This window comes from Mchenga conophoros, linkage group LG19, assembly GCF_057382185.1.
Source record: "Mchenga conophoros isolate Kocher_MC1m ecotype Shallow Benthic linkage group LG19, M_conophoros_male_GT1.1, whole genome shotgun sequence".
Lineage (NCBI taxonomy): Eukaryota > Metazoa > Chordata > Actinopteri > Cichliformes > Cichlidae > Mchenga > Mchenga conophoros.
Genome location: NC_140544.1, coordinates 10,547,991 through 10,560,101, shown reverse-complemented (window position 1 = coordinate 10,560,101; position 12,111 = coordinate 10,547,991). Strand labels below are relative to the sequence as shown.

The window sequence follows — 12,111 nt, the reverse complement described above, 5'->3', positions numbered from 1 at the left end:
TGCCCGTCTGTCACCATGTATTTTTGAACTGTATTGACGTAGGTGTGATATTTTATCCTATAAAACCAGAACCCAATGTATTCTTGTCAGAGCAAAACAATCCGTATGCTGACGGTTGGTTGTTCTCCTGTGTTAATAAAACTCATCGTTTGATTGCACTTTTCCGGAGCCTCCGTCGTTTGTTGTCTGGTCTAAAGTTGATCGATCTCGCAACAGAGGATTCAAGAACGAAAGCAAAAAACCACGAAGGGGTTGGCGAAAATCCAGGAAGCATCAGACCGAACGGCTCTGGCCAAGAAAGGGGGACACGGCTGTGACCTAAAAGAAGCATGGATCCCAGAGAATCGCCCGATTAGTTGTTTGATTGTAAATACGGTCAAAAGCTCGTTAGACAGAGGTTCTAGTGTAAGCACAGAAGTAATGAAAAGTAATGGGAGGATTAGCGTTAGTAATAGCTGGTGGGATTTTTTACGTTATGTCAATTGCCCGAACACAGTGGTCATGCTACAGTGAGGTGAAGAGGCACTACAGCTTAGTTGTTCCCCCCTCCTTTGTCCTCCTGTTTCCCCTCCCTCTCCCCTCCAGAGAGGAGTTAAACAGTTTGATGGCGTGTGGGACAAAGGAGTTTTTAAGTCTGTTAGTTCTTGTCTTGGGGAGAAGCAACCTGTCACTGAACAGACTCTTCTGGTTGTTAATGGCCGTGTGCAGAGGATGCCCAGCATTGTTCATAATGTCCATCAGTTTCTTTCGTACATGTCAGAGAACTGACATGTACGGGGTATAGAAATAGCAACCTGGGAATTTAGTGGTGTGCTGAAAAAAAAATAGAAGTGCTTTTTGAAATAGGAAACTGCTTAACTCTGTCGAGACTGTTTCCACAGATTGATTAAAAAAAAAAAAAAACTAATCCAGGACCTTTTACCAGAAAAGCTAATTATATCTGTTTTTATTTCACAGTAACCAGTGAGGGAAGTCAGAAGCGGGTTTAAACTATCATGCTGGGTAAAAAGGGGGTGTCAGGAAATAAGGTAGGACAGCTCACAGCCCGGCATAGACGCGAGGTGCTGTCTTAGAGCTTGACTTATTTGTTTGATTTATTGGTTGTTGATAGAAGTAATTATGCCAAAACAATACGTGAACATTGAAGAATACACAACTCGTTGAGGGGATGTATGACATCTATGGTTGGGCAATAGAAAAGGTTTCATTTTGTTTAGTATGGTTTCTCTTGCTAGAGTCTAGCTATTATTTTCACATGCAAGTAATGTTAATGGGATAACTCAGGTGTTATATCGTCTCTCTAAGGCAGGGGTGTAAAACTCAAATACACAGTGGGCCAAAATTCAAAACTGGAACAAAGTCGCGGGCTAACATTAATATTTATTGAAAAAAAAATCTTCCTCCAGATTTAAGAATGAATCTCTTCTCTCTGGGGACATCTCAGGCCCTCCAAGGTTTGGAGGCCTATCTCCCCCTACCACCACTCCCTCAGACATCGGTGCGTTGGTGGTTCTTTGTGTCCGTGGATGGGCGTCCAGGTACACACCGGCTCACTCCTTGGCGGCCGCTTATCGGGGCCTGGAGCCTGGGGCTCGCTCGGGCCACTTCAGGGGTGGGGTGCCCTCGGCCTCTCGGCCTGGGGCTCGGTCACTCTGGCGCAGCTGGCTGCCGGCGGAGCTCACGGGCTGCTGAGTGAGCCCTCATCTGGGACTCTCCTCAGCTCTTTCTGGGACAGTGGCGTGGCTGCCCCTCTGTTGGTCTTCCTTGGTCTCTTGTGTTCTGGGGGCCTCTGGATGTCTGGAGTTTTGATCTCCTCCATACCTGCTTCACGCCCTGGAGGACGGGGCTGTGGCCCCCCCACACCCTCTAGCAGATCATTACATGAAGGAACCTTTAAAAAAAAAAAACCAAGCGCGTCCACGCTCACAGGTGTACACACGGGTGATCACACAGACAAACTACACCCTTTTTGGCTCCTACCTCAAAGCACACTGTGCGCTGTCGATCTTACGTGCTGGACAATAATGTTTAATATTTAGTATTTACTGTCATATTCCCATATATCATTGTGATGTTGTTTATTGTATTACTCTTGTTCTCTTCTGCTTGTTTTCTTTTTTCTTTCTCAACAGGTGATCCAGGTGATCGATATATGCATTTTATTTCTCTGCTTATTCTGTTGGTTTTTGTTTTTTGCCCTTCTCCCCTGTCCCTCTTCTCAGCTGTTTCTCTTTCCCTCTTTCTTTCTCCCCTTCTTTCCCCCAGTCAAGTCTGTCCCGTATTCAGCAAGTGAAAATAAAGTAAACAATAAATGATGAATCAAATGGACCATTACGGCAAGGCTGGGATGGTCAATTTGGTAAAGTAAATCCGTTGGGCATCTTTCCTTGCCTTTAGACAATAATTCTGATGGCAAAAGAGCCAAACGGGACAGGCAAAAAAAAAAAAAAAAGAATCTTTTCTTATGGACTCAAACACGTTTTGCTGAAAAACTGAATATGGAACAAGCAAAGCTTAATACTAAACAATATGTATATTAGTTGTATAATACCAGTAGGCTGTGGAGAACAGGGAAATTATTTTACTGCTATTGTTAATAATTATCATCATTACCATTGCATTAATAATATAATCTACAGTATTGATATTGCATTCAGATGTTTAAACAGTGTGTGTCTTTCAGAAAGACTAAGTGGCAGGCTGACAGGAAGTTGCAGGTTTGCAGAGTGTGCCTTTTGCAGAACTGAAACCGAAAGCAGAGTCTAGTGCAGGTTGACAGGAAACAACTGCCATGAAGATAGAGACAATGTTCCTTTTTAAACTGTGTTAAAAGTCATTGTGGTTTTGAATTGACGTATGCATATGACGCATGAGATACAAGCCCTGATGGTATAAAATATCTGTTTATGCTTTGTTTAAGTCGGAGATCAGCGCTGTCTGCGAACGGAGCTGGTCTTCCCACGCGTGTATTTCATTCAAATCAATTGTCTGACCAAGGTCTGGACCTGGTTGTTTGTACTCTCCTTCCTCAATATTTGAACCTTAACAAGGCCAGCTCTAATAATAATTTGGTATGGCTTCGCGGGCCAAATGTAATTAGGCTGTGGGCCAGAGATTGACACCTATGCTCTAAGGAGAGACGAAAAGGACGGAGCTGTTAGGGAATAGATATATATTCTTAGTGCTTATTTTCTGTTTATATTGTTTTGTGTAGGCCAGTATATTAAAGCAGGCCATCTTTCAGTCATAAAGTATGTGAAAGGGCATAGATTGCTGAGTGAGACAGGACACTGTGCAGAATAGGACGCTTGTGCAGAACTGCAGAGGCAGTATATTAAGAACAGGAAACAGATGCAGACAGAAAAAGCGGAACTAAGCAACACACACACACATGAAGTAAGGACACAGGTAAAGAAGTTGTTTTAATCGAAACTATGTGTGACGTATAACTGACTAAATTATACACATTTGGCTTCTAATGCTTCAGATCTGCAAGTGGCTTAGTGCTCTGCACATCTCTCTTGATGATTGAATAAAATGATTATCAATACTTTGTACACTCTGAGTCTGCGTTTTCTCTGTCCAGTAAAAGAATAAAAAGAATGGGAATCCAATACTTGACACGTGCGTTACATTAGCAACACATTTTATCCATGTAACACATATCAAAGTTCTTTCTGAACTTACTCACATACTCACAAAAACAAAAGTTTCCCAAGGTGCGTGCAGGGCGCACTTAGCATGTACCTGAGCTTGTTTACTCTCTTATTTCTGCCAAAGCACTTGTTTATAACATTACCGGAGAAAATACATTAAAGATAGGTTCATGAGCGCTCCCTCGCTCCCGTTGCGTAGAATAACATTTGAACGTTTTTAGCATGAATTTACTTATAACTATGAACTTATTTATCTCCTACCTTATGTAACTTAATCACATCATGCACTAGGTTCTGTCTTTTGACCAAAAGGAATCACAACATTATTTTTAAAATACTAAAGGGTAAATGACAGGTGTACAGGTAAAGTTGTATAAAAGGTATTCATAAAGATTAGAGATTGTTATTTTAAAACATTTGGCTGTAAAATCGAAAGCTAAACAAATAAAAATAGCAGCAGCTCCTCCTTTTTAAAATGTACATGTATTTCAGGTAGAACCGGTCCTCCACCCTGGCCACAAACAAAACAACATTCTTTGGTTTAGACTCAGCAGTTTATTACAGCTGGAAGCTAAAACCTCCTGACTTAAAAATGAGTCCCAGCTGAAACTGAAGTTCATGCTTTTATGAAAGAGCTGCTTAATCACTATTTAATAACTCAGGAATTTACAGGAAAGCATAAAAGCAAATATGCTGTGGAAGAGAGACAGAGATTAATAACAAGTATGATTCAGTGCAGAGTGGTCTATAAACCCACAGTGAGTGAAAAGAAACACCCAGTGCATCATGGGAATCCTCCCACAGCATAACTAAGGGAGGATTCAGGGTCACCTGGTCCAGCCCTTCACTGAGAGCATTTCTGATGAGGTTTAAGTGAACAGTATATCAGGGGTGTCAAACTCCAGTCCTTGAGCCCTGGTGACACCTGAATACACACCTGAATAAAATTGGTAGGTCATTAGCAAGACTCTATAGAACTTGACGACATGCTGAGGTGGCAACTAAATGTGTTTGGAAAAATGTACTTCTAAAAGTACTTTTATTGTACCATGTTCATTCAGTCATGAGCTGCTGTAACATCAATCAAATGGCTGAACTGCTACTTTAGCATGCAGTCAAGTTCTATAGATATTCAGACAGGTAGACATAAGAATTCTACAAATGAAGATCAAATGTAACCTCCTAGGACCTGCGTCCACATATACAGTGGGACAAAAAAGTATTTAGTCAGCCACCGATTGTGCAAGTTCCCCCACTTAAAATGATGACAGAGGTCAGTAATTTGCACCAGAGGTACACTTCAACTGTGAGAGACAGAATGTGAAAAAAAAATCCATGAATTCACATGGTAGGATTTGTAAAGAATTTATTCGTAAATTAGGGTGGAAAATAAGTATTTGGTCACCTCAAACAAGGAAAATCTCTGGCTCTCACAGACCTGTAACGTCTTCTGTAAGAAGCGTTTCTGTCCCCCACTCGTTACCTGTATGAATGGCACCTGTTTGAACTCATCTGTATAAAAGACACCTGTCCACAGCCTCAAACAGTCAGACTCCAAACTCCGCCATGGCCAAGACCAAAGAGCTTTCGAAGGACACCAGGAAAAGTATTGTAGACCTGCACCAGACTGGGAAGAGTGAATCTACAATAGGCAAGCAGCTTGGTGTGAAAAAATCAACTGTGGGAGCAATCATCAGAAAATGGAAGACATACAAGACCACTGATAATCTCCCTCGATCTGGGGCTCCACGCAAGATCTCATCCCGTGGGGTCAAAATGATCATGAGAACAGTGAGCAAAGATCCCAGAACCACACGGGGGGACCTGGTGAATGACCTGCAGAGAGCTGGGACCAAAGTAACAAAGGTCACCATCAGTAATACACTACAACGGCAGGGAATCAAATCCCGCAGTGCCAGACGTGTTCCGCTGCTGAAGCCAGTGCATGTCCAGGCCCGTCTGAAGTTTGCCAGAGAGCACATGGATGATACAGCAGAGGATTGGGAGAATGTCATGTGGTCAGATGAAACCAAAGTAGAACTTTTTGGTATAAACTCAACTCGTCGTGTTTGGAGGAAGAAGAATACTGAGTTGCATCCCAAGAACACCATACCTACTGTGAAGCATGGGGGTGGAAACATCATGCTATGGGGCTGTTTTTCTGCCAAGGGGACAGGACGACTGATCCGTGTTAGGGACAGAATGAATGGGGCCATGTATCGTGAGATTTTGATCCAAAACCTCCTTCCATCAGTGAGAACTTTGAAGATCCAAAACACACCGCCCGGGCAACAAAGGAGTGGCTCCGTAAGAAGCATTTGAAAGTCCTGGAGCGGCCTAGCCAGTCTCCAGACCTCAACCCCATAGAAAATCTGTGGCGGGAGTTGAAAGTCCGTGTTGCTCGGCGACAGCCCCAAAAAATCACTGCTCTCGAAAAGATCTGCATGGAGGAATGGGCCAAAATACCAGCTACTGTGTGTGCAAACCTGGTAAAGACCTATAGTAAACGTTTGACCTCTGTTATTGCCAACAAAGGTTATGTTACAAAGTATTGAGTTGTATTTTTGTTATTGACCAAATACTTATTTTCCACCCTTGATTTCTCACCTTGATTTATGTTTCATGTGTATCACCTCAAAATAAAGGCTCCACATGGTCTGCCCCTGCAGAAAATTTTGCTGTTAATATAATTAATACAAAGTTATTGTAAACCCACATCGCTGTAACTCACTGGCACCAGGATGCCAGTAAGTTATGTTTAAAATAACAAACTTCCTTATACCTGAGTTTGAGTACCATTTATAATTATTAAATTAGAGCTATACGTGTGATTTCAAATCTTATGAGACAGAAACAGCAGCTCCGCCTCCTTTTTAAAAGTCTGAGGTAGTATTTCAGGTAGAACCTGTACTCCACCCTAAAAACACCAAACATAGAGAACAATCTTTGGTTTAATCTTGACTGCCCATTACAGCTGGAAGCTAAAACTTTTGCTGACTTAAAACTGACTGTTAGAAAACAGTCAAAAGATTTGTGAAAGGTTTATTCTTCCTGTGACCATTTGAATTTACAGGAAGGAATCATCTGAGCTGCGGTCGCATCAGCAAGGAGACACTCCAGTGAGTAACTGCAACCATATTCTGTTAGAACTTTTACATATTAACAATGGGAGATTATGTCACACTTAATCACTTTTTCATTAACTTGTGATCATTTCAAATCCAGAGATCTCATGGTGTGTAATCAATTATGAAATGATAGTTCTGTGTTTTTCAGTTTGTGGGATTATCCTGGAGGCTCCATTTGGTTCCTCTGAAATTAATAAACATGTGAGAGGAATTAAAGAACGAACAAAGAAAACGCTTTATACCTCCAGAATAATATTCACCATATATGAATATGACTCGAGTAAATCTACCTTTATTGAGCCTATACGTTGTAATAAATCAGTCCATAATTGAGTTGTGACTTTTGTTTTTGACCAGGATATGTCCTTCAATGCACATATAAAACAAATATGTAGGACCGGTTTCTTCCATTTGTGCAAAATCTCTAAAATAAGAAATATCCTGTCTCAAAATGATGCTGAAAAACTAGTTCTTTCAGAGCACCACACCATAGTATGACCTCAAAGGCTTCTGCAATACTGAAACTGATACAGTCATTGTATTTTTCTTTTATTTAAGGATCAACATGGAAATGTTGTGTGCCTCAGTCAGAAATGATCTGCAGAACAATGACACTCCTACAGCAGTTTCAAAGATTAAAGAACTTTTAGAAGACCAAAAGAATATTCCACTAAATATCGCCATCACAGGAGAAACTGGTTCTGGTAAATCCAGCTTTGTTAATTCCTTCAGAGGCCTGACAGATGATGACGAGGGGGCTGCTCCTACTGGTGTTACAGAAACCACCCTAGAGATCACATCTTACCCTCATCCAAAATATCCTAGCGTTACTTCTTGGGATCTTCCTGGAATGGGCACCACCAAGTTTCCAGCTGATAAGTACCTGAAGCTTGTTGGATTTGAGAAGTTTGACTTCTTCATCATCATCTCAGCCGATCGCTTTACAGAAAATGATGTGAAACTGGCTCAGGAGATTCAGAGGATGGAGAAAAAGTTCTACTATGTTCGATCAAAGGTTGACAACGATATAAATGCGGAGAGAAGAAAGAGAAACTTCAACAAAGAGACGACTCTTACACAGATCAGGGAAGACTGTATTCAAAGTAAGTTTCTCTTTTTATTAACTGATTAACTAAATTTGATCTGGTTTACAAGCAGACTGGATTTCTTCTTTTTTACATCTGAACTTTGAATGAGTTCAGGGTTTATTGAGCTGCAGTGACTTGTGATGAATCAGCTGGAAGATGATAGTTATGTTAAATAATAATAATAATGATTATTGATCCCCTTGGAAAAATCCCTCTCTGCATTTAACCCACTCACTCAGTGAAGCAGTGGCCAGCCAGCAATCTAGCACCCGGGGAGCAGTGTGTAAGACAAGACAAGACAAGACTAGACTTTATTGATCCCACAACAGGGAAATTTTTGCATCACCTCAGCTCAGGTACAGATATATGAAGGAAATACAAAAATACAAATAAGTACAAATAATGGAAAAAGTAAGATAGTACTGTGGGTATTGGTACTGTAGATACAGTGGGGCAAAAAAGTATTTAGTCAGCCACCGATTGTGCAAGTTCCCCCACTTAAAATGATGACAGAGGTCAGTAATTTGCACCAGAGGTACACTTCAACTGTGAGAGACAGAATGTGAAAAAAAAATCCATGAATTCACATGGTAGGATTTGTAAAGAATTTATTCGTAAATCAGGGTGGAAAATAAGTATTTGGTCACCTCAAACAAGGAAAATCTCTGGCTCTCACAGACCTGTAACGTCTTCTGTAAGAAGTCTGTGAACGTTTTCAGTCATCCAGGTCATCGTAGTCAAAGGAGCTTGCAAAGAAAGGCGTCTGGACTTCTATAAGTTGCTTGAAGACGTTTCACCTCTCATCCGAGAAGCTTCTTCAGTTCTAAGGTCAAATGGTGGAGAGTCCCAGATATAAACCTAGTGGGAGTAACCCCCCCACAGAGGGACAAAAGGACCCCCTGATGATCCTCTAATCGCCTGAGCCAAGGTGTGAAACTGGGCGTGGGTCCCAATCAGCCAGAGTTTCGGGTGAGCTCATTGTGAAACCTGGCCCCACCTTATCATGCAAATTCCTGAGGTCAGATGGCCCAGGATGTGAGTGGGCACCATTTGGCCACCATTTGACCTTAGAACTGAAGAAGCTTCTCGGATGAGAGGTGAAACGTCTTCAAGCAACTTATAGAAGTCCAGACGCCTTTCTTTGCAAGCTCCTTTGACTCTTCTATAAGAAGCTTTTCTGTCCCCCACTCGTTACCTGTATGAATGGCACCTGTTTGAACTCATCATCTGTATAAAAGACACCTGTCCACAGCCTCAAACAGTCAGCCTCCAAACTCCGCCATGGCCAAGACCAAAGAGCTTTCGAAGGATACCAGGAAAAGTATTGTAGACCTGCACCAGACTGGGAAGAGTGAATCTACAATAGGCAAGCAGCTTGGTGTGAAAAAAATCAACTGTGGGAGCAATCATCAGAAAATGGAAGACATACAAGACCACTGATAATCTCCCTCGATCTGGGGCTCCACGCAAGATCTCATCCCGTGGGGTCAAAATGATCATGAGAACGGTGAGCAAAGATCCAGAACCACACGGGGGGACCTGGTGAATGACCTGCAGAGAGCTGGGACCAAAGTAACAAAGGTCACCATCAGTAACACACTACAACGGCAGGGAATCAAATCCCGCAGTGCCAGACGTGTTCCGCTGCTGAAGCCAGTGCATGTCCAGGCCCGTCTGAAGTTTGCCAGAGAGCACATGGATGATACAGCAGAGGATTGGGAGAATGTCATGTGGTCAGATGAAACCAAAGTAGAACTTTTTGGTATAAACTCAACTCATCGTGTTTGGAGGAAGAAGAATACTGAGTTGCATCCCAAGAACACCATACCTACTGTGAAGCATGGGGGTGGAAACATCATGCTATGGGGCTGTTTTTCTGCCAAGGGGACAGGACGACTGATCCGTGTTAAGGAGAGAATGAATGGGGCCATGTATCGTGAGATTTTGAGCCAAAACCTCCTTCCATCAGTGAGAACTTTGAAGATGAAACGAGGCTGGGTCTTCCAACATGACAATGATCCAAAACACACCGCCCGGGCAACAAAGGAGTGGCTCCGTAAGAAGCATTTGAAAGTCCTGGAGTGGCCTAGCCAGTCTCCAGACCTCAACCCCATAGAAAATCTGTGGCGGGAGTTGAAAGTCCGTGTTGCTCGGCGACAGCCCCAAAACATCACTGCTCTCGAGAAGATCTGCATGGAGGAATGGGCCAAAATACCAGCTACTGTGTGTGCAAACCTGGTAAAGACCTATAGTAAACGTTTGACCTCTGTTATTGCCAACAAAGGTTATGTTACAAAGTATTGAGTTGTATTTTTGTTATTGACCAAATACTTATTTTCCACCCTGATTTACGAATAAATTCTTTACAAATCCTACCATGTGGATTCATGGATTTTTTTTTCACATTCTGTCTCTCACAGTTGAAGTGTACCTCTGGTGCAAATTACTGATCTCTGTCATCATTTTAGGTGGGGGAACTTGCACAATCGGTGGCTGACTAAATACTTTTTTGCCCCACTGTAATGTGTAGAGACGGTATCTTGTTCAGGGCTACCTCAGGGTAGCCTTTCAGTGGATTCAAACCCCCAACCCTTCTGATCATGGGGTAGCGACTCTACCTACTGAGCTATCCCTTCTCCTAAAAAGACAATAAATGATTTGTTATAAATAAACGTCACACTATTCTTTCTTTCTGTCATCAGATATTTTTAAGCTAACCTCTCGGCTTTACCCCTTGGTTTAGATAAATGTAAACATTGTTTCATGGACAGATTATATTCTGAATCATTTTTCTGATTTATTTACAGGTCTTAAAAAACAAGGGGTAGAGTCTCCACAGGTCTTCCTGGTGTCGAGCTTTGGGCCCCACCTGTACGATTTCTCTCTCTTACAAAAGACCTTAGACAAAGAACTTCCTGAACACCAGAGAGATGCTCTGCTGTTTGCCACATCCAGCATCAGCTTGGAGATCATCAACAAGAAGAAAGCAGCTTTTCAGTCCAGAATAAAATACTATGCTGCTCTGTCTGCAGCTGCAGGAGGTGTTCCAATTCCTTTACTTCATGCAACGATTGACCTCAGCATGATGGCTGCTGTTGTCACAGAGTATGTAAAAGGGTTTGATCTTGATAAACCATCACTGGAGAGACTTGGTGCCAACACAGGTGTGCCATACTCTGACCTGTGTGATGTCATGAAATCCTCACTGGCTAAACAAGAAATAGATAAAGGTCAAATTATGAAGGTGTTGACCTCCTTTGCACAGACAACTGTATTACAAGCAACAGGGGAAGCAGCCAAATGGATTCCAGTATTTGGAATCGCAGCAGGAATGAGCTTGTCCTTTTGCTCAACCTACACCGCTCTGAATTATTTCCTTGACACGCTTGCTGAGGATGCTCTGAAAGTCTATGAAAGGGCTCTGAGTGTGAATAAGTAAAGAAATTAAATATTTTTGCTAAATAGATAAATAACAACGATAGTTTCACTGATGTTTCTATGGCTGATCAGTGTTGATGTCTTGATTAATCATCCCTGTAGCGATTTGCTGCCAGCTCAAGTGTGCCATACCTGCTTGCTGTCAGAACTAGCGAACTCTTCCTGAAGGATTTGGTCACGCTTGTACTTGTAATTTTGGACTTCTTGTTTAATATTAAGCATCCTCTGTTTTGGTTTTAGTTATGAGTTTAGTTGTTTGGAGATAGGTTTACTAATTCCAGGTATTTATTTATTTTAGTGATTCCTATGTGTTAAGCATTGTGTTCTTACTACCTTTTGTAATTTGGTTTTTGTTTATGTTTAATGTTGTTTATTCTTTTGATCCTTTGTATTCTAGGTAGTCTAGCCTTGCTACCGTCTTCATGTATTTTGTCAACTCTGTTATCAAATAAAAATAGTGTACAGTCAAGTCTTAATAGCTTACTTACAACTGGGCTCGTCAGGCTCTCTGTTTGGCTGAAGTGGTTATTATTATATTTACATGCTTCCAGCTCCCGTTTCTGCTTGGTGACAGCTCGTAGCAGGAGGAGAGAAGCTGCAGAGAGGTGTGTAAGACTGCAGCTCTGCTTCCTGGTCCCAACTCTAGATAGTCATAATTTGGGGGGTTTAATAAATTTGTCCATATTTCTAGAAATGAGAGCTGCTCCATCCAAAGTGGGATGGATGCCGTCTCTCCTAACAAGACCAGGTTTCCTCCAGAAGGTTTGCCAATTATCCATGAAGCCCACATCGTTTCTGGGA

The 12,111-nt window shown here is 41.9% G+C and overlaps 1 protein-coding gene across 1 annotated transcript; it reads left to right on the top strand.

Annotated features, from left to right (window-relative positions):
* Positions 1–6,734: 6,734 nt before the first annotated feature.
* On the top strand, positions 6,735–11,311 carry LOC146551778 (interferon-inducible GTPase 5-like). Its single transcript, XM_085258274.1, has 3 exons — positions 6,735–6,775; positions 7,343–7,887; positions 10,680–11,311. The coding sequence occupies exons 2-3, from the start codon at positions 7,350–7,352 to the stop codon at positions 11,309–11,311; spliced, it is 1,170 nt and encodes a 389-aa protein (XP_085114400.1). The 5' UTR covers positions 6,735–6,775; positions 7,343–7,349.
* The last annotated feature ends 800 nt before the right edge of the window (positions 11,312–12,111 follow it).

Bases quoted from the DNA above. Each gene is read 5' to 3' on its own strand.
- LOC146551778 (XM_085258274.1), top strand. From the start codon at position 7,350: ATGGAAATGTTGTGTGCCTCAGTCAGAAATGATCTGCAGAACAATGAC. The intron at 7,888-10,679 runs GTAAGTTTCTCT...ATTTATTTACAG, and splicing joins CAGGGAAGACTGTATTCAAA to GTCTTAAAAAACAAGGGGTA.